General features: G+C 42.9%; 1 protein-coding gene across 3 annotated transcripts in view; it reads left to right on the forward strand.

Annotated features, from left to right (window-relative positions):
• The window catches only part of pam (peptidylglycine alpha-amidating monooxygenase), a 220,511-nt gene that overhangs the window by 112,495 nt on the left and 85,072 nt on the right, over positions 1 to 22,944 (forward strand). For all 3 annotated transcript variants that reach the window (XM_052116273.1, XM_052116275.1, XM_052116274.1), the window contains exon 14: positions 14,143 to 14,205. In XM_052116273.1, coding sequence (XP_051972233.1) covers positions 14,143 to 14,205 — 63 coding nt within the window. The remainder of the gene's footprint in view (positions 1 to 14,142; positions 14,206 to 22,944) is intronic.

Below are 22,944 nucleotides of genomic sequence, written 5' to 3' on the forward strand. Positions count from 1 at the left end.
CACCGCCAGGGTTTTTGATGATTTTCGCTAAATTTTAATGGCCCGCAGAATATTTTCTTCCATGAATATATGAAGATGCTATATATCACAATAAAGATCTGAGCCTCTGCTTTTAGGCAAAAAAAAAAACGATTTTTTTTTTTATCTTCATTTGTTCTTTTTTTATTGCGACTTGAACAGAGGTCGGTTTTGTCAAAAAACAACATTTCAGACAAAAAGCTGATAAAAAGGCATGTTTATGTCTGATATTTTGAGCTTCTCAATACTCCATTTCTTCATGTTTGAGACTATCGCAGTCTGTTTCTTTGATCAAAGAGTTGCGTACTCTTTCAAAACATGCGGAGGGGTCTTCCTTACCGTATAACACCTAAAACACGGAAACCCGGAAAATTCCGTGTTTGGCGGGAAGCGTTTTTTCATAAAACACGGAAAATTCCGTGTTTGGCGGGGAAAGAGTTAAGATGCCTCGCACCACTTGCGCTTCATGCCGTGCCCCTCTCAGCGCCGGTATACCGCCACATCATCTGCGCTCTGTGCCTGAGACTGGGGCATACAGAGCTCGCCCTCGCTGAAGGCGGATGCGACGTCTGCGAGGAGCTTCCGATGTCGACCCTGCGGGCTTGACTCGAAGCGCTCAGAACCGAAGCCGCCGCGCCGCCTTCCGTTCCGCAGCATCGCTCTCACCCTCCCCGCCCCCCCGGGATGCGCAGTTGCCGCCCAGCGGCCGCACTGCTGCCATCTCGGAGGACGAGGCGGAGGATAAGGGCTGTTCCATCATGGCTTCGGACAGCGAGGAGTGGTCAGGCTCCCACGCCGCCTCCTCGGCCCAGGAATCCAGCAGGACCCGCGCCGGAGTCGAAGGGGAACTAACACGCCTCCTCACACAGGCCGTTGACCGCCTCGGGCTCGAGTGGTCACCGCCCCCTGAGCAGGCTCCCAACAGACTCGACGGCTGCTTTCTTCAGAGCCGTCGCCGCGCAACACCCGCGGCCCAGGCCGCTCCCTTCCTGCTGGAATTCCACACTCAAGGGCTACTCCTCCATCCCCCCGGTCGAGGATTCGGTAGCAGCACACCTTTGCCCGCCCTCCGCGAGATGGTGGTCTAAGCCAGTGCTCCCGTCTAAGGCCTGCAGAGCGACTTCCGCCTATGTTGGCCGCGCCTATTCCGCCGCCGGCCAAGCCGCATCTGCTCTGCACTCCATGGCCGTCTTACAGATCCTCCAAGCGGACCTTCTTCGGGAGTGGGATGAGAAAGGCACGCACCCAGAGGCTGTTACAGATCTAAGAATTATGATTTCATCTTTGTGGGGGTCTCTTAAAAAAAAAAAAAAGTAGCCTATAAGCAGGCGTGGTGTGTGTGATAAATAATTGCTTAACACTGCACTTGATTCTTTTGATTTCAATGTTTATTAATACAGGAGTAGAGAAACGAGTAGACTGTCCTCTGATGATGTTTTTTGTTTTTTTTAAATAAACCCGAATTTTGCCAAAGTTGTACCTGATGTTGGTAGCAGTCTTTTTATTTTTGGTGGCATGGTTGCTGGTTCTGAACTTTACACTATTTCTAAAATATTCTAACTGATCCCCCAGCGTGAGTTATTCTAGGTGACCGTTATTTAGAACCTGTCACTTTAATGTTTCCATGGTGACGCATCATTGCTTGTCAGGTTACACAGCGCAACCACAACACAGAGCTGAATGAATGATGATCTGCTTTTATGTCATTTTTCCTTTTTTATACAAAATATTCACAAATGTATTAGCTATAACATGAAACACTGATATTCCGATTGTCAAATATGTGCAAGTGGATGTGTTTTGTTGTTTAAACGCCTTTATAACGATCGCGTTAAGTTAGTTGAGCTGTATGTGCGATGGAAGCGCCATGTTATTTTACAACACGTCAATTCCTCAACTTCTCACGAAATACATGAAAGTAAGTGGCCGGTGAACTGGAGAAGAATAGAGTAAAATGTAAAGCTACTTACGCAATGTGTATCTGATATGAAAACGTGTCTTATTGTAACGTAACGTTAATGGAAAGGATTATTATTGCCACTTCCCTAGACATCAGTGTGTATTTTACAAACTCAAAATATTTTTTTGCTAGTACTTATGTGTATTTAAATGTCTGAAACCTAAAATAAACATTATGTGGTTGAAAACACAGAACAGTTGATCTGTCTATGGTTGTGATACATGACAGCAGCACTGAGCTGTCTGTCTCTGGCTCAGCGCCAGCCAAAGCGCGAAAGCACGTTTGAATTTAGCAGTTGATCACGTGATGCACTGACCGTTCTAATCACACCGGTGTTGATCGATCATACATGCAAAAGGGTTAACATAAACATTGAAGGAATATATTGAAGGAAAAAATGCTTTATTTGTAATTTAAAATAATGGTGCTGTTGATTTTTAGAGACCCCCACAGGTGTATGATTTTACTGCTTTCATGGGAGCTCATCCTCTCTCTATGGGAGCTCAGCTCCCACTGGCTCCCACGTAATTCGAACCATGTCTAAGAAAAAAAAAGCTGCACCAAAGCTGCAGCCCAAGCTCTAGGGAAGTGCATGGCCTTGCTGACTGTGACCGAGAGACATCTGTGGCTAACGCTAGCCGACATGGGAGAAGCAGAGCGCTCCACGTTCCTCAACGCACCGCTCTCTCCGACCGGTCTCTTCAGCTCCGCGGTGAGTGGCATTGTTGACCGCTTTTCAGAAGTCCAGAAAGCTACCCAAGCCATGAACCACTTCCTGCCGCGTCGCGCTAGCTCCTCTGCAGGCCGCCCACGTGACCAGTCTCCTGCACGAGCCTCTTCACAGCGCCCAGCTCAACAAAGTCAGACTTCTCAGCGTCGACAGGGCGGCCGCCCTCGATCGCGCTCAGACCGCAGCCCCCCCTGCGGGCCTCGGTCTAAGGTTGCGCTGAAACCTGAGCAACCGAAGTCCTCCTAGCCTTGTTGAAATAACGAAGGCTCAGTCCCGCCACGGCCGGACCACCGTCAAAGCTTCGCCCCCTGTCAGTCCCCCTCTCTCAGGCTACTACAGTGGTGGATTCAGCAGCCAACAAGCCGGTGATACTGCCCGCTTGCCTGCACTCAAACACCGTTTTCACGGCGACCCAAAGAAATCTTGTAAAGAGCAAACATGCCTTATGTGTAGAAAATGTGACCACAATCCAGTGTTCACCCCTACACACAAGCATTACACTTCCCGTGTTCCTATCACAGCCCACTCACATAAAGCGGACACAGCCCGCTCGAGTGTTAGAGTCAATAAACGCGCCCACGAATCCGCGCGCACGCCCCTTCTCTGGCCGCTCTGTCGCACAACCAGCCTTATGTGTAGAAAATGTGCCCACAATCCAGTGTTCACCTCTACACACAAGCATTACACTTCCCGTGTCCTGATCAGAGCCCACTCACATAAAGCGGACACAACCCGCTCGAGTGTTAGAGTCAATAAACGCGCTCACCGAATACGTCGCGGCGCCCATTCTCTGCCCGCTCTGTCACACGGCCAGCAAACACTTCTCTGTATGTAAGTCCCGTGCCCGTGACTATGCTTGCGCATCACTTAACAGATGTGACTCTTTCCCCATTCACCTCAATCGGGAATTCACTCACAGAACAGCCTGTCCCTGCTGTCTGCAAGCAGTCATGCATAAGCACAGTAAGCGCTCACACATTCTGTTCAGCGGCTGTGTAGCGGCAATCAGGGCGATTTGGCCATTCACCCTCTAGCGTTACGCTTCAAAGCGTGGGAAGCTATCCCAGGGATATCCAAATGGGTGTTAAGCACAATAAAACAGGGCTATTTGCTACAGTTCGATCGCCGCCCTCCCCACTTCAGAGCGTGGCTCGAAACTATTGTGAACACGGAAGCAGCCTGCATGCTTCGTTCAGAAATAGCAAACCTTCTGTGCAAAAGGGCCATAGAGAAAGTGCCGCCTTCGCTGAGCGAGTCGGGGTTTTACAGCCGTAATTTTCTTGTTCCCAAGAAAGACGGCGGCCTCAGACCAATATTAGATCTCAAGGGGTTTGAACAAGGTGCTTGCAAAAAGACCGTTCAAAATGCTTACATCATCAGGAAACTCCTCGCGCATACTCGCCAGGGGGACTGGTTTATCTCTCTCGATCTGAAAGATGGCTACTTTCAGATTCAGATAAATCCCCGTCACAGGCCATTCTTGAGATTCGCCTTCGACGGCCAGGTTTATCAATACACCGTCCTTCCGTTCGGCCTGTCTTTAGCACCCCGTACTTTCACGAAGTGCATGGATGCGCTCGCACCCCTGCGGAGTCAGGGCTTTTGAACTATTTGGAGGACTGGCTGATTATGGCACAGTCACATACGGAGCTTGTCTCACAGAACACTTCTCCTCAGCCATCTGAACAGTTTGGGTCTTGCAGTCAATTGGACCAAGAGCTCACTACAGCCCAGTCAGGCAATTTCCTTCCTTGGAATAGAACTAGACTCCGTGGCAATGACGGCACGCTTATCTACACAGCGCGTGCGCCGTGTTCAGCGACTAGCCGCGTCCTTTCAGATGAACAGCCTCACGCCTCTGAAAACATTTCAGAGAGTGCTAGGTTACATGGCCTCAGCCGCAGCAGTACTTCAGCTGGGTTTACTGCGCATGCGCCCGCTTCAGCATTGGCTAAACACCCGGCGTCTCGCCGGGCTTGGGCCACAGGCCGCCAGCCGATCAAGGTGACTCAGACCTGTATTTCAGCTCTGCAGCCCTGGACAGTGGCCGAATGTTATCAGCGGGAGTGGCGATGGGAGCTGTATCTCGCCGAAAAGTCATCTCAACAGGCGGCGTCCAACACGGGTTGGGGCGCGGTCTGCGAGGGCTCTCTGGTTTTTGGCCTATGGTCAGTTCAGGAAAAGCTCCTTCACATAAAATGTCTGGAAATGATAGCGGTCGAGTGCGCGCGTGCGCTTTCTCCCGGTCATTCAGGGTCACCACGTCCTGGTCCGTTCGGACAACAGATCTGTGGTATCCTACCTAAACCGTCAGGGCGGTGTCAGATCCAGGAACCTCTTCCATCTGACGAAACGCATACTGAGTTGGTCCCAGTGCCACCTGCGCTCGCTGAGGGCGACGCGCGTGCCAGGCCACCTGAGCGATGGCCCAGACAGACTGTCCAGAGACAATATTCCTCCAGGGGAATGGTCCCTGCACGCTCAAACAGTCCAGAAGTTATGGCGCATATTCGGCAGAGCAGAGATAGACCTCTTGCATCAGAAGAGAACTCTCACTGCCCAATATTTTTCTCGAGCGAGGACAGCTGGCCCAGGACTGGCCCAACCGCCCGCTTTACGCCTTCCCTCCCGTCTCGCTATTGCCACAGGTAATGCAGAGGATCAGGGAAACGCGTCACTCGGTGCTCCTCATAGCCCCGCGTTGGGAGAATCAGACATGGTTCCCGGAGCTTACGCAGCTGTCACTGACAGCACCATGGCCCATCCCAGTGAGAGCAGATCTCCTCTCTTAAGCTCGCGGCACGATCTGGCATCCCCACCCAGAGCGCTGCACGCGTGGGTGATCAACGACTACCCGTCGCTCTGCCAGAAGGGGTAATAAACACCATCATACACGCTAGAGCCCCTTCCACGAGAAGACTCTATGCGTCAAAATGGTCTGTGTTTTCAAAATAGTGCACCGACAGAGACCTGGATCCACGGACATGTGGGGTGTCGTCACTGCTCGTGTTTTTACAAGAGCTGCTGGATAAGGGCAGATCCCCATCCAAGCTCAAAGTGTATGTGGCGGCCGTCGCGGCGTTCGCTGAACCCCTGCACGGCCAGTCACTGGGAAAAAATGAGCTGGTCATCCGCTTCCTCAAGGGAGCTAGAAGGATGAACCCCCCGCGCCCCCCATCGGTTCCTATCTGGGATCTTTCTATAGTTCTCGAAACTATGAAAGCCCCCCCTTTCGAACCGCTTCAATCCGTGGATTTGAAATACCTTTCACTCAAAACCGTTTTTCTGACTGCCCTGTCATCAGTCAAATGTGTGGGAGACCTTCACGCGCTGTCTGTCAGCGCTGCGTGTATGGAGTTTGGACCAAGTGACTCCAAGGTCATTTTAAAGCCTAGACACGGCTATGTTCCCAAGGTGATCGGTACTCCTTTCAGAGCACAGGTCATTTCCCTATCGGCGCTGCCAGCATCCGATAGCGAACGTGACGCCAATCTCCTTTGCCCAGTCAGAGCACTGAGATTGTATACTCCTTGCTCCGCCTCTTTCAGATGCTCTGAGCAGCTTTTCGTTTCGTTCGGAGGGCGCACCAAAGGTCTCGCCGCCTCGAAACAGACACTGTCTAGATGAATAGTGGACGCTATTGCTGCCGCATACGCGTCAAAAGACCTGCCATGCCCGTTGGGCATTAGGGCTCACTCCAATAGAGGCATGGCCTCATCGTGGGCATGGTCCAGCGGGATTTCCATTCACGACATATGTGTGGCAGCGGGCTGGGCTTCCCCCTCCACCTTTGTCAGATTTTACAATCTGGAAGTGCCCGCCCTGCAGGCAAAACTACTAGCGGTTTAATATGCTACAGCTCCCCTGGTGAGCTGCACTGATGGGACTCATTCCACACAGACCGGCACCGCCGCTCTGTCGTTCCCTTCCCACTATGTGCTTATGTATTACACACACACTGGCCCGCACTCTTGCCGGCCAAATATTATTTCCCCACTCACAAGGGCTCCCCCGGGTCCCCCCACCCCTGGGGCTCATGCAGTGGATGCTTGGCACGCACGGCGTTGACAATAGGTTCCCGTAGCGTAAGCTAGCTTACGCAATACGAGAGAACCTCTCGTAAGAGAACGAATCGGTTACCTAACGTAACCTCGGTTCTCTCTAGATGAGGGAACGAGTGTTGCGTAGCCGGCGATGCTTCGCGCCCACGGCGACTTTCGCTTCATTCAATGAAAACCAGGGTTCCAGCCTCACGAACTACGCTTATATGCAATCTAGCCACGCCCATTTTGGCGGGCTTTGATGCAATAAGCGTGGACGCCTCTCATTGGACGCTAAGTTCAGCCCAAGTTCGATCTATAGGCTGCAGCAGTTGCCGCAGAGCAACCAATGAGCTCGCTAGCTAGCCCGCTCAAGGTCTGCAGTTGCTGCACTGCGTTGACAAATGATACAAAATTAAGGATAATTTTTTGGCTTCAATATCTCAGAAAAGATGAATCTTTCCCGTAGCGTAAGCTAGCTTATGCAATACTCGTTCCCTCATCTAGAGAGAACCGAGGTTACGTTAGGTAACCGATTCGTTTTATATTTTATTGAGTCTGTGCCAGGACAAACGAATCAGAAAAGTTAAGGAGGTTTGAACACTATTTGTAATACAAAATTTGTACTGTGTGTGTGTGTGTGTGTATATATATGTGTGTGTGTATATATATATATATATATATATATATATATATATATATATATATATATATATATATATATATATATATATATATTATTCCCAATGTGCTCTAAGTCCTAGTGGTGGCGTAGTGACTCACCTCAATCCGGGAGGCAGAGGATGAATCTCAGCTGCCTCCGCATCTAAAACCATCAACCCGCACATCTTATCACGTGGCTTGATGAGCATGTTACCATGGAGATATAGGCTTCATGCCATACACCGTGACATCCATGCACAACTCACAATGCACCCCATAGAGAGCGAACCACATTATAGCTATCACAACGAGGTTACCCCAGGTTGCTTAGGAGACCTGGCTGGAGGTCTCAGCACACATTGGGATTCGAACTCCAGGGGTGGTAGCCTGTTCTTTACCATTGAGCTACCCAGACCTCATATATATGTGTGTGTGTGTGTATATATATATAATTTATTTATGCAAACAGTTATTCCATCAACGTGCGCTACCCCGGCGGCTTTTGCAGTTGCGCACTGTTTCACGTTGACTGCGCTTTGATGCGACCTACAATATGGAACAGCCTTTCTGTGGCCCCCACTCAAGTCCAGCCAGGCAACGTTTTGGGTAGCTTTCCACAAGCTTCTTACAATGAGTTGCTGGATGTGGCAGGGCGGAGGGCGGGGCCGGGTCATGATCCTACGCACCCGGTGCAGTATTAGGCTAATCAAGCCTCTGAGGTTTGATTAGCCTAATACGGGACCGGGTGCGTAGGATCACGACCCGGCCCCGCCCTCCGCCCTGCCACACTGGAATTTTGGACCATTCCTCCAGACAGAATTGGTGTAACTGAGTCAGGTTTGTAGGCCTCTGTAACACGGTTAAGGATGGGCAAGGAGGAGGCGAGAACCGGCTTGTCAATATAAATAATATTTTAAATAATAATATAAAATCTCAAACCAAAAGCACAAACATAAACACACACATGACGGACATGCCCGTAATTCTCTCTCTCTCGAACCGTCTTCACTGGCCGCCTTTATCCCTCGCGCGCCCCATCAGGCCGATTGGGGACTGGCGTGCGACATTCTAGCCCGGCCCCGCCCCCCTCCGCTCCACACTCCTCTCGGCGTTACCTCAGGCCGGGGTGCCACCGGCATGACCTACACCCCCCCCCCCCTCTCTTTCCCTGGGGAGGGGTGTGCTTTGCGCCCCGTCAGATCATCCCCGCCTTACTCGACGTGGGAGGAGACAGGAGGTGAAAACAACAACAACAAAAAATAGGCAAGGGAAAAGGCCAACACGGTGCGAGAGAGAGAGAGAGAGAGAAGAAGCTCACTCACCGGTTCTTTGATGTACCATCGCGTGGTCCTCGAACACTATGCCACACTCTCCGGCGGACGAAAGCCGCTCCTCTCCGGGTGAACCGGAGTCAAATCTCCGACCCCCAGAGGACAGGACGCCCTCCGCTTTTCTGGTGGCATCTGGGGACATTCCTCCGCCCCTGGCAGCGGACCTACCGCTCCAGGCGATCGGGGAGTTACTTCCCTCCTCCCCTCGTGGACTGCGGTCTAACCTTGACCCCTCCGTGTTTCTGGGGGATGGCAGGGCACTCCTCCGCCCCTGGCAGCGGCTCTTTCGCTCCAGGAGGTCGGGGAATCCAGTCCCCACTCGCCCCGTGGACGACGGCCGTTCCCCGCGTCTGGGCGGTCGGGCTACTCCGTCACCCGGCAGATGGTAGCGGCGCTCCCCTGAGTGGACGGTAGTGTCGAGGAATCTGCGACGGGCATCCCTCCTCCTTCTGGGTTTTCGGCACCAATGTAACAAACTTAAGGCCTGGAGGGTAAGGAGAACACAGGAAACTGGTTTCTTCGTTTCCCAGGTGCAGCCTTTAATTAATGATCTCCAGCTCAACAACTGATCTCTGACTCTCTCATATCATGCCAACACTAGACTGGCGCTTGTTTGTCTTCTCTCTAACTGGAGGTTCTGTGGCCAACTTTATGCCGCTCTCCCCATGCTCACTGAAATTAGAGACAGATGTTAGACATAATTTAGCTCAGGTGCAAGCGTGCTTACCGCTTTCTCTTCCTGACGGGCACTTGACCACGCCCCCGCTGCCACAGCCTCCTTGCTCACACTCGCTTTTTCAGTTCTGCCCACACATTTTCTATCGGATTGAGGTCAGGGCTTTTTGATGGGCACTCCAATAACTTGCTCCAGGAGGTCGGGGAATCCAGTTCATATAAAAATCTGATGCAGGTGTACATTGACGGGTTCTTAAACAAGCCCTCATAATAAATCTCCAACTGATTGACAAATTCACTTGTGAAATGGATTGCCGTGAACTGTATGCCAATGATTGACTTATGATCAATAATATGGTAGTAAACAATACATTGTATTCTAAAGCCGCTTTTCTATAGTCTTATCAATGATGAACTCTTCTGCTACAAGAATGTAATGCATTTAAATTATCTGAATATTTTTTTATTTTATATATATATATATATATATCATTATATATTGAATTACCATGTAATTAATTCGATTAAAAATGGAACATATTGCTGGTCAGGGGGGTTGTATAGTTTTGATTGCAACAGTATATATAGCTATGAAGATGTGAAGTTGAATCCCTTCTCAAGTGCTCTAATGTGTGCGCCGTCTACTCCCGCCAAACTCCCACAACAATATAAATGAGGTATAAACATATTCATTTAATAAGAATTTTCTTTAATATAATGATTGTGTCATGGCAAATGTCTGTGGTCATTGCAGGTTCATTCACGCAGTGTTAATGACATGCAGGGACAGAGAGGATGAGTTGCAAGTTGATAAAATGCAAGAAACAGAATCTCAAAGTTTTCTTTAATTTGAAATAAACGCTTCGATTTAATCAGAGAGCCTTTAATGTGTGAAAGTAAGAATTTAAGGCAGAAATATTTTACTACTGCATAATATAATATAATAGCGATACAGGTTATCTGGGTTACAAATAAAAAGACTAAATCTGAAAAATAAGACAATGTAGTTATTTAGAAACATTTTGATAGATAAAATATTATTTTAACGATTTTAAAATGTATACTTTTATATATTATATTATATTTGATTGTCATTCATATGTTTTTGAAGCCTGAAAGGGAAATGATATACCCTTATTTTATTATGACCCAGGCTACATTTTTATAAATGACTTTGTTGTGTGGATGAAGCACTTCACGCCTCCCTCGGGCTCTCCACCTCCCTCAGTGTTCTGCTCCTCTTCTCCCGACTTGTAATTCACCACACCTGCACACCTCATCAAGGACTGCTTAAATATGTCACTTTCATGTCAGTTCACTGTCAAGCCTTACTTAGGACTATTGTTTGTCTGTGCTGCCCATACAGTGTTTTCGCTCCTCCTTCCAAATTAATCAAAGCCCGAAGGTTTACCTTATTGTATATTTACCTGGATACTCATCTTTGTTGTTCCCTCGTAACCCAGAGAAGTCTACTTACTGTAACTTGCCTGCTTACCGTCCTGTGTATATCCTCCAGTGTACCGATTGCCTTTGTCATTCCATCTGTGTCTTCATCTCACCGTGTATAACCTGTTTCTTTTCATTAAACTCTCTCGCACATGGTTTCACAACAAGGCTTGTGTGGATTGAGTCTGTAACCGCACACATAGTGACAGTTTGTATGACAATTAATCATTTTTGTGAAAGAACAGACAATTAATCGTCATAGCCCTAAAACTGAAAATTAATTGTCATAATCGCAATTACTTGTTTGACAATTATTTGGCAGCCAATTTTCATAATCGTGACAGCCTTAAATTTCATTATAGTTCCAACCTTGTGATTTTTTTTTTTATTTTTTCTTTTTTTTCTTTTTATTAAAAATGTGAATTCTCAAGACAAAAATTATCGTAAAACATTTATGAAATTTGAAACCGTGACAACAGCTTGTATCGTTATTTAAAATGCAATTTCATGACATGACAAATTGACAGAATGTCACATTTTTACATTTTTAAAAAGCTAAAATCTGATTAAAATAAGGTGAAATATAACAATAAAATGTACATTATATATTGTGTGAAGACACCTTTCTCGGTTTGCTTGATATCTTTTTCAGTTTCATTACGCTTTCATGTCATCAAAAGACTGGCTTAGTTAAAACTAAATTGTTTTAGCCAATGGTGATTCTTCAATACGAACGCAGAGAGTTGAGGAAACATGCATAACCTTACTATCCCAAAGACAATAGCCTCTTTCACACATACAACCTTTTCCAGAATATTTACTGAATCTTTCAGGTTAGAGGTCATGTGTGAACACAACCTTTTTGAAGAAAAAAAATGGTAAATATTGTTCTGGAAATTTCCCTTAATGGGAAGTATCTATACCTATACATTTCCATATTGATGGTATGTGTGAACAGCACATGTGGTACTTTTACCAGTAAAGGCAATCCAATGATTTTCCTGTAATTTACCTGGTTACATGTGTGAATGGGATTAATATTATAAGCAATCAAAAGGACATGACTTAAGGCCAAATTATACTTGGGCTGTCCACATTGCGGATTGCTGCCCACTCAGTGTGCATGACACAAATTTCGTCATGACGTGGGTAAGTAAATAATGATTGAATTAAAATGTTTGGGTGAACTAACCCTTTAAAGGAATATTCCTGGTAGTTAATAGAAGTTAAGCTCAATTGACAGCATTTGTGGCAGAATATTGATTACCACAAGAATTAATTTTGACTTCTATTCTCTTTTTCAATAATATAACTTTATTAACATTTACTAACATTTTCTGTTTAAAGATATAGACAATTTTACAACTTCATTGCCATAACGATGTAATGTCAACAAACCCTAAAACGACTGTACAAATGACAATTTAAGCAACTTTACAGCACAAATAATGCAGAAGATTAAACAGAAGAAATAATGCAATCGCTTTTATAAAATTATAAGCTTAACAATTCTGCCTTTAAATCCTCCAAAAATGTACCACATTCACTTCCATTGTAAGTGCTTCACTGCAACCTCAAATATTTTTTAAGAAAAGGAGGGAGTCAAAATAAAATGTTGTGGTAATTTACATTTACGCATTTGGCAGACGTTTTATCCAAAGCGACTTACAGTGCACTTATTACAGGGACAATCCCCCCGGAGCAACCTGGAGTTAAGTGCCTTGCTCAAGGACACAATGATGGTGGCCGTGGGGATCGAACCAGTGACCTTCTGATTAACAGTTATGTGCTTTAGCCCACTACGCCACCACCACTGGTAATCAACATTATGCCACACAAATGCTGTCGATTGAGCTTAACTTGCATTGAGCCTGGAATATTTAAGTCTCCTGTACTCTCTGTCTCCCTGAGGCATCTGGCTGTGCTGAGTTCCTGGTCTGGATACTCCAGTTCAGACAAAACTGTTTCTCCTCTTCTGACATCTTTCTATAAAATGGTTCTTACTCTTCTTTTTTGGGTTGTTGGTGGATATCGCTCTTTAAAATTGTAATACCTGTTTCGGTTTGTGTACAGCATTCCCATCCTCTGTTGTAAACAGAGTGGCACTTCTGGTTGTATAGTTCACGTGTTCTCGCATAAACATGCCAACATGCTTACGTCAAATGAGAGGCCATGGAAACTCGGAAATGAACATTTATTGTGAAAAATGTTGTATTTGTAAATATTGATTTGTTTCTCACCCAAAGGGATTGAATCACTGTAGTCTTTTATGCTGACTTTTTTTGCTTTTTGGAGCTTCAAAGCTTTGGTCATGATTCATCTGCATTGTATGGACCTACTGAGCTGAGATATTCTTCTAAAAATCTTCATATGTGTTCTGCAGAAGAAAGTAAGTCATACACATCTGGGATGTCATGAGGATGAGTAAATGATGAGAGAATTTCTATTTTCATGTGAACTATTCTATCTGCTTAACTGTTTGATATTTATAGTCCATGGTGCTGCTGGGCTTGAGTAAACATAATTATATAAGTCTATTCAGATGCAATGTGTTGGATGTATGCTATGTGTAAACACTGAAGTACAGTTTTTGTTGTTGTGCAGTTGGTTCATTCTCTTCCAATTGATTTTTAAATATTCAGCTCTGGAAAAAATTAAGAGACCACTGTAAAATGTGTAGTTTCTCTGGATTTACTATTTATAAGTATATGTTTGAGTAAAATTAAAAAAATGTGTTTTATTCTATAAACTACTGACAACATTTCTCCCAAATTCCAAATAAAAATACCTCAGGAAAAAATACAAAAAACTATGCCATGACCCCTTTAATACTAAAGCCACACACCTGTGACAGCACTTCAGTTGAATGGTATATTGATGTGGCAGTGCTCAGCAAACTTAAACAACTAAATTCCACTTTGTTACACCCCTTTATAGCAAGTTCTTCCTCGTCATGACTTGTCTGGGACATGTCTCTCTTATGTTTTTATTATTCTCAAGTGTAAATAACAAAAAGCAATCCTTCCCACTAATTGCAGTGCAAATATATATTTACAGGTTGACTAATCCTGTAAATATCAAAAGCTATGTACCGTCATACTGCCTAGCCCTATGCATAGCATATAAAATACTCATAAATCACTGGAAGAATTACAGGAGTGCATGTGGTTTTGCTCTTGAATGAGTTGCTGCTTTCTCTAACCCCTTTAAAACTTGCCTTCTCTTATTTCACCAAGTACAATGAATATCATTTGATTGTGTCTTCATCTTATTCTACAGATGTTGTGAAAGATTTGGAGCTGCAGCAGCCTAAGAGAGAAGAGGAAGAGGTTCTGGACCAGGGTAAGATTTTTTTTAAATAATGGAAATATTACAGAGCTGATTGGGACTGAGAGAAAGTTCTGAAACGCATCATCATCACACACACAAATGACAGACGTAGTGGCTGAATGAAACATGCATGATGGATTTGTAGTACAAATACAAAACTGTTGCACTGCAGGAAAGATATTGCCGAAAAATGACAAATGTACTGACGTACAAGGAGTTTTAAGTGGCAAGAATCATCTTGTCATACAGTGCAGGGTTGATGTGTGAAACTTGGTGCCATGGTTACCTCTCACAACTTTCATCTAGATCCTGAAATTCTCTTTAGAAAATAATTGTTAAAGCTAGAACATTAATAAACATGTTTGCAGTAACCATTAAACCTGAGGTCACCAGAAAGTTCACCGGCTGACTTTACTCGCATGTTGTACATTATTCAAGGACCCGAAAGCAGTTGTGGAACACAGATGATCACTTCGGGCTCATTTCACTCGAACACCCAAGTCCCCCCCCCACCCCCACCCCCCGGTCAGACAATCGCTTCACACTCATACCACGCCCTGGTTGTGGTGATTTTCATTCAATTCAGTGACTCAATCTTTTGATTCCATTCATTAAAAACATTGGTTCATTGACCATTTTTTCAAGTTACGCCTTTGTGTCTGTAGATGCAACCAAATGACCATCTTTTAAGAAATTGCATCGAATCAAAAGCAGTCATTTACCACCAGAACAGGTCTAATTATCCTTTATTAAAATGTGTATGTTTACAAGTTTAGAGACTTCAGCACTGCAGAGTGTATAAGCATCATAAGCATTTTCCCACAAATGTCATCAAAGCATATCTGTCATATTCTTAACTGCTGACTTTTTATCAAGCTATACAAAAAACAACCCTAAAAATTAAAAGAGTTAAAAATAATTATGAAGGTTTTTGAAGTACAGATATTTTCAGAGACGGGAAAAGAAATATTCTGAGCATTACTGTGTACAGTGTCTTTAAAATTCAGTGGAATAGCAGTTTTTAAAGCTTTAATTCAGCCTGAGCTGATCTGAGAAAGCAATAGACCTTATTCACAGCATTGCCATCTTCAAATTTGGATGGGAATGACAACGATGAGGCTGTGAGGGACAGACTTACAGTCTCTTCAATTGGCTGTACTGTAGTTTAAATCATGAATTTGGATCATTCCGTTGACAACGAAACATTGAAAATATATTTTTCCTAGAACATTCTGCAGACCAAAAATCCCAGACAATATGAAATGTGAAAAATCTGATGAAATCGGTGCTTTAGACAACTTTATAGCATTCGTGCCATTAAAGAAATGGTAAGACTATCCTTCACAGCCTCATTTTCATTGCCATTAAAAATCAAAGATGGCACTACTGTGAATGTTCTTTGGCTGGGAAACACTCCAAGCGCATTTCAGCATTTCTGCTCACGCGGAGGTCTGTAGACATTAACCACAGATCAACTTGTATGGCAAATGACAGAAGGATGAAGGAGACTAGTAAAGGTTGTCAGCACCAGCGCTTTGAAATAAACAATTACAAACTTCAAACACTGCAATGTATTACTCCATTTTTATTAAAGGTTTGTTTGAATCTCTATTTTGTGCTATTGCTTCATTGATAAATATGTGGCTATATGTATAGCTAATGATTTATGCTATAACATTTGAGATGAAAATGTCAAGCAATTTTTGGTTTTGATTGTTTAATTAGTCTACAAAGGGAATCAAATCAACTCAAACACTCAAGTTTCCATTCATTCATGTGCCATCTGCAGCGAAAGCCATTCACACAACTGCCCAAAGTAACATAATATGTTACTTTGGGCAGTATTATGCCTCTCTTATCATCATTCTTTTGTCTGTTTTTCCCATTTACACTCTTTTATACACCCACTTTGTAGTAGTATCATCATAAATTATAATAACGGGGTCTATTTGGTGCATATTATGACCACGTGTTGTTTGCTCAATATCTCCATGAATTCAGAATGTAAACATGACAAATAAAATATTTTCTACTGCATATATATTACTTTAAATCATCATAGAGTGGTTTAAACAGCTCCTTTTCCTGACCTCATGTGAATTCAACTCATAAAATGAGACACAAAGTAATTGATAACACTTTTTATTATCACATTAGTTAATGTTTTACATGTCGTCTTGAGCGTCTTCATATTTACACTGGTGGTCAAACGTTTAGAATAATGTTCAGATTTTGCTGTTTCGGAAGAAAATTGGTAATTTAATTCACCAAAGTGGCATTCAGCTGATCACAAAGTATAGTCAGGACAATACTGATGTAAAAAACAGCACCATCAATACTTGAAAAAAGTCATTTTTGATCAAATCTAGACAGGCCCCATTTTCAGCAGCCATCACTCCAACACCTTATCTTTGGGTAATCATGTTAAATTGCTAATTTGGTTCTAGAAAATCCCTTGCCATTATATCAAACACTGCTGAAAGCTATTTGGTTCGTTACATTTTGTATTTTGTGCACAAATAAACAATAAAAAAAATGGAATAACACAAGTAATGAAGAGCAGAACTGATTAGCTGCACTGCGTTTATAGAACATTTTTATGAGGTGTGATAACTGTAAGACATTTGGCATACACACTGAGATACTAATTTATAAATATCAAAATAAATATGTATATTAAAGATTAATCTCTCTCACTATTATCACTCGCTTGACGTGCCAGTGATTGCCCCAATGCTGAGTTGCAAGCTTGAGCATGCTGGCACGAAGGTGAAGCCCCTTCAACAGTGACTGAATTCAGTGAGCATTTTACTGTGATGTGTTTTAGGCATTGTATTGAGAGAGATAGCACAGTTGTAATAAACATAACACATTTTGGAGAATAGATTATATAAATTAGTTTTTTGTTAATTGAGACAAATTCATCGGAACAATTTAACAGCAGTGAACTGTTTATTCTGTCTCATGGCACTGAGGAAGAATCGACAACAGTGTAGGTTGACCAATGAGAATAAAGGGGTGTTTCAGGGCCACCCACATGTTCTAATTAATTTTTCACCTTTTTTAGTTTCTTTTTAGATGCAAAATCAAATTATCAAAACGCACAGTGTCTCTTAGCCATTTTTCCAATGTACTATTTTTAACTTCAGCATAAAACCAAAACCACAAAAAGCAAGTCGTTATTTGTTTATTAATATTAGTTTTGTAAATTATTCATGAAATAACAAGTCCTTTTTTGTTTTTCTGATTGTGGATCATTGAATATGAAAAGAACGCGTGATACACAGATTAAACTTCGTCGTGTGTCTAAAAGTTGAAAGCATTTAAACTTTTGGCATCCTTTGACCAATGGTAATCTCGGAAAGATTTTGCTGGCAAAACATGGCCGACAAACTTATATGCGGTGTATTCATTCCCTGTCATATTTTATCGTTCTCTGTCTTGCTAAAAAGAAGAGCCTGCAGAAGAGTTTCAATGTTTACTGGTACAATATATATTTTAAATAGCCATCCTCTATCCGTGACCACTTCTTCCCTTATATTAATATTTTTGTGGCAGTGCTTTGATCTGCGTGCTGTCAGTGTAGTAAAACCCTCTTGGAAAACTTGCATATTTAATTATCCCCATTAAAGCACCACTACAGCCATACACATTCAAACTATTTGATTAGTTGGTGTTAAGGAACCCATTACTAGACTTCCATGTGACATATGTCCCTGATCAGATGCATTTCTTAAGCACAGCCCTTGAACTGGGTAACTAACTGTTATTCAACAAATAAATAGGCTAAATAACTATAACCTCTAATCGCTCAAAACTATCCAAGTAAGAAAAGTAGGAAATAAGAAAGGCTTCAAATTGTTCATCTGATGTAGAATGGTTTGCTTGGGCTAAATAGAGCTATATATTAAACATCAGCAATTATGTTCTGATTGGTTGAGATTGTTTGGTTTTTGAAGCAGCATTTTCGCTTTTAATGTGGACAGAGAGTTTAATTCTCTTTGGGAAATTTTCAGCTCATACCAGGTTAAGATATGGTGTGATTTAAGCCGAAGGTATATTTTAGCAGCTGTGTTATTGTTTATTGTGAATCAGGACAGAAGCCACCCTGCATTCCCTCTGCTGGATTTGAACAGGCTATAATATAAGCTGTTCAGTCTCTGACAAATCGCAAAGATCATCTACACCTAATCTACTTTTCTGCACTGCTCATACAGAGCATCCGGCTTAAAACACTTTGATAGAGACCAGTCAGACCATTTTAATCGAATCAGCCTCCCTAAACTGTCAAGCAATCTATATACTTCTATTATGGCTGTGAATCAATTAAAAATGTATCGCACTGTTGTCTATGATAAATGGTACATGATACATTACAACAAACAGTAGAAAATCATAAATATGTTTACTTTATATTTAGCAATAAATTGGTTAGTCATCATTTATTTTAATTAAAGATGTACATAAATGTTTGTTGTTTTTTTGTGTATATAGTTAATTAGACACATTTTTACAATCTTTGATACAAGTATCTTCTGCTGTTTTCCAGTGGACTTTTTTGAGTAAAAGGATCAAATATGCAGATTCAATTCATATAAACTTTCTAGGCAACAGAATCTTAAGTGTACATTGCCAATGCATTATTCAATGCTATACATACAGATGTAAAACATATTAAATGCTAAAGTTTAATTTGTTGAATAGTAAAATCTTAAAATTATTATTTTCTCTTGCTTATGTTTAGTCTCAACAAGTATACTTGGCTGCAGCTTCCTGAACGTCCAGTGCTGTTTTCCAAAACGTAGATCGTAGAAACCATCTTAAGATTTATTGATCTTAGTTTTGCGGCCCATTTCCCAAAGCCATCGTAACTTAAGTAGTTCTTCAAAATGCTTTGTAGATTTACGAGTGGTCTAGAGTAATCATACAGCGCTACCAGCATATTAAGGACATAGACTTATGAGGACTTCCGCCGGAAAGCTGAAGTGCATGGCTGCATGAACGATCAGTCTTGGTCGGTCTGAGTTATTTCCCCAATTTAAATATAGCTAACTTCCAAATGTTACTCTAATTAATGGTGGAAGGGGAAAAAAACAGGAAGAGCAAGGGAAAACTAACAGGGAAAGTGGAGAAGAGCGACAAAATAACAATTGAGGGGGCCACGATCGTGGAATATGAGAGAACAGAGTGTAATGGCGGACAGGGACAGAAAGCAAAGGTAGTAGCGGAAGAAATGGATGTTAACATCGCCGCCATCCGTGCAGACATAAAAATGATGGCCACAGAGACGAAGTCTGAGCTGGGCAATTTTCATGACAAAATCAGAGATGACTTGAAAAAAGATTTATCTGATACAAGAGAAGAAATACGGCGGAAGCTAAGCGAGTTAGTAACTGATTTAAAAACTGCAACGGATCTAGTGAGTGAGGCTGCGGCCCAGTTGACCGAAGTTGAAGAGTGGACCACGGACTTTAGAGAAGCGCTGAGTCAGTCTTTACAAGCCCAGAAAAACTTACAGATGAAGCTAACGGATCTGGAAGCACGCTCCAGGCGCAACAACATTCATATCTATGGCATTCCGGAGGGAACTGAGGGAAACAACATTCACCAATTTATTGACAATTTTATCAGAAAAGGGCTGGAACCCCTCGCTGAAACCGAACTCGGAATACAGCGGTGCCACTGAGCGCTCTGTCCCAAACCACCTAACGAGGCGCAACCTAGGTCAGTGATTGGGAACTTCCAGGAGTTTAAAACAAAAGAGATGGTCCTGCACTCTGCATGGAAGAAAAAAGAGATCTACCACAGCAGCAGGAGGCTCTATTTCGACCAAGATTATCCAGCAGAAACATTAGCAAAAAGGAAGGCATATACGCAGATTAGGAGGATTCTCCGGGAAAGAGGAATACGATTTCAAACCCCACCACCTGCGAAGCTACGAATCTTTTTCGATAGTGGGCCGATGACTTATGGATCCGCAACAGAGGATTTGAAGAAGAGGGGACTCCCTGTTGAATGGGAGAAGACTGCTCAGTCTGGGATACCCGAAAAAGCTAAGAGAGTCATGTGGCAGCGATTAGAGAGCACCTTAAACCGAAGCGTATCAAGGAGAAACTGCGGGGTATTCATCGGCCAAGATAGATCTAGAAGCAACGGTAGTGGGAGGTAACGGACTGTTGAATGATCTTACAATATAAGAAAAAGGAATCAGGTAAGCAGGACGATTGACCAGTTATGGTCACTTAGTAATGATATTTGTATTAAGGAATAATGTAAACGGCGTCAACGTATGGCCGTAAAGACTGCTTCTGTTGCCTTTAGTTGATATCACTCACCTCAATAAGATTGAGTTTTCTATGCATGTGTGTGTATGTATATGTGTATGTATGTATGTATGTGTGTGTGTGTGTGTGTGTATTCATGTGCTTTTGATTTTATTTTGACCTTTTTCTGAATGTAACCCAGGATAACCAGCTCATGTTTGTATTGGACTCAATCTCCAATTTATAATTGAATAGGTTTGCCAATAGCATTAAGAGAGAACGTAATTGACCGACAAATACGGCCAAGAGATTTTTTTATTTTATTTTGATTCTTTGAAGTGCATACAGTATACTCCTGAAGCAAGGGTACTACAGGTTGCACTGAAGGGGGCATTGGTGGATAGCTAGACTACCCCCCTCCACATTAAGAAGTGGTTTACTATTTCAAAATGGAGGTCTACCTGTTTTTTTTTTTACTTATTGGTTTAAGTTCTGATTTTGGTTCATAGTTCAAATACAGTTAAAGTTTGGTCACCGATAACATGTTATTTTACATATAGTGTTAATTGTGGGATTAAATGCAATGTCAGGATTATAGGGTGATCACCCTTAATGTAAACAGTTTACACAATCCAATTAAGAGGAGTAAGGCTATTGCATAGATGAAAAATGAGAAGTTACACATAGTATTCTGGCAGGAGACCCACCTTAATCGTGCAGAACATGAGAAGTTAAAAATTTTTACTCATCCTATAAGAAAGGGAGAAGGAGAGGGGTAGCAATTCTAATTCCTAATTATGCAAATTTTCAAATGGTTTCTGAAGTTAGTGATAGATATGTTTTTGTTAAGGGATATCTTGACCCGAGGGAAGATATGCTGGTCAATGTGTATATACCCCCAGGCCCGGACAACTCCTGTATCAGTGAAATCTTCCAAATAGCTTCTGAAGCCTCTGGAGTTCTAATATGTGGAGGAGACTGGAATATCCAGATGCAACCCAAACTCGACGACTCTAATACACTAAAAAGGCTAACTACTAAAGCCAGGATAATTAAAGAAATGTTTATGGAGTTGGGAATGTTTGATTGCTGGAGGTTTCTCCATCCAGCAGACAAACAATTCACATTCTACTCAGCAAGTAAAGGAGTGTATTCAAGAATTGACTATTTTTTTTATTTGTAATTCAGATAGGCACAGACTTATAGACTGCAAGATAGGGATCAGAGATATCTCTGATCACTCAGCTGTTTACTTAACTTTACATCTAGAAAATAAAAACAAGAATAAGCTTTGGCGACTCAATACAAGTATTTTGAACGATAGTACATGCGAGGAATATGTGCAGAGAGAATTTTGAGAGTATATGGATAACAATGATAATGGGGAGGTATCGGCAAGCATTTGTGGGATGCTGCAAAATCGGTGATTAGAGGAAAGCTTATAGCCCTCACGTTGCATAGGAAAAAGGAAAGATGTAAAAAGCTGCTCGATTTACAGGAAAAAATTGTTTTAGAGAGAGAACACATTGAAAAGGAGGAACCTCGTATATTAAATCAAATAAGCAACATCAAAAAGGAAATAAATAAACCGTATGAGGAAGAAATAGAGAAAAAAAATGAATTTGCTAGGCAGAGATATTATGAAAATGGCCCAAGGACCTTGAAGCTCTTGGCATGGAGGTTAAGGAAGCAGCAGGCAGAGAGAAATTAGTATATTAATATACACTCACCTAAAGGATTATTAGGAACACCATACTAATACTGTGTTTGACCCCCTTTCGCCTTCAGAACTGCCTTAATTCTACGTGGCATTGATTCAACAAGGTGCTGAAAGCATTCTTTAGAAATGTTGGCCCATATTGATAGGATAGCATCTTGCAGTTGATGGAGATTTGTGGGATGCACATCCAGGGCACGCAGCTCCGTTCCACCACATCCCAAAGATGCTCTATTGGGTTGAGATCTGGTGACTGTGGGGGCCATTTTAGTACAGTGAACTCATTGTCATGTTCAAGAAACCAATTTGAAATGATTCGAGCTTTGTGACATGTTGCATTATCCTGCTGGAAGTAGCCATCAGAGGATGGGTACATGGTGGCCATAAAGGGATGGACATGGTCAGAAACAATGCTCAGGTAGGCCGTGGCATTTAAACGATGCCCAGTTGGCACTAAGGGGCCTAAAGTGTGCCAAGAAAACATCCCCCACACCATTACACCACCAGCCTGCACACAAGGCATGATGGATCCATGTTCTCATTCTGTTTACGCCAAATTCTGACTCTACCATCTGAATGTCTCAACAGAAATCGAGACTCATCAGACCAGGCAACATTTTTCCAGTCTTCAACTGTCCAATTTTGGTGAGCTCTTGCAAATTGTAGCCTCTTTTTCCTATTTGTAGTGGAGATGAGTGGTACCCGGTGGGGTCTTCTGCTGTTGTAGCCCATCCGTCTCAAGGTTGTGCGTGTTGTGGCTTCACAAATGCT

This window comes from Xyrauchen texanus, chromosome 43, assembly GCF_025860055.1.
Source record: "Xyrauchen texanus isolate HMW12.3.18 chromosome 43, RBS_HiC_50CHRs, whole genome shotgun sequence".
In the NCBI taxonomy this organism is placed as follows: Eukaryota; Metazoa; Chordata; class Actinopteri; order Cypriniformes; family Catostomidae; genus Xyrauchen; species Xyrauchen texanus.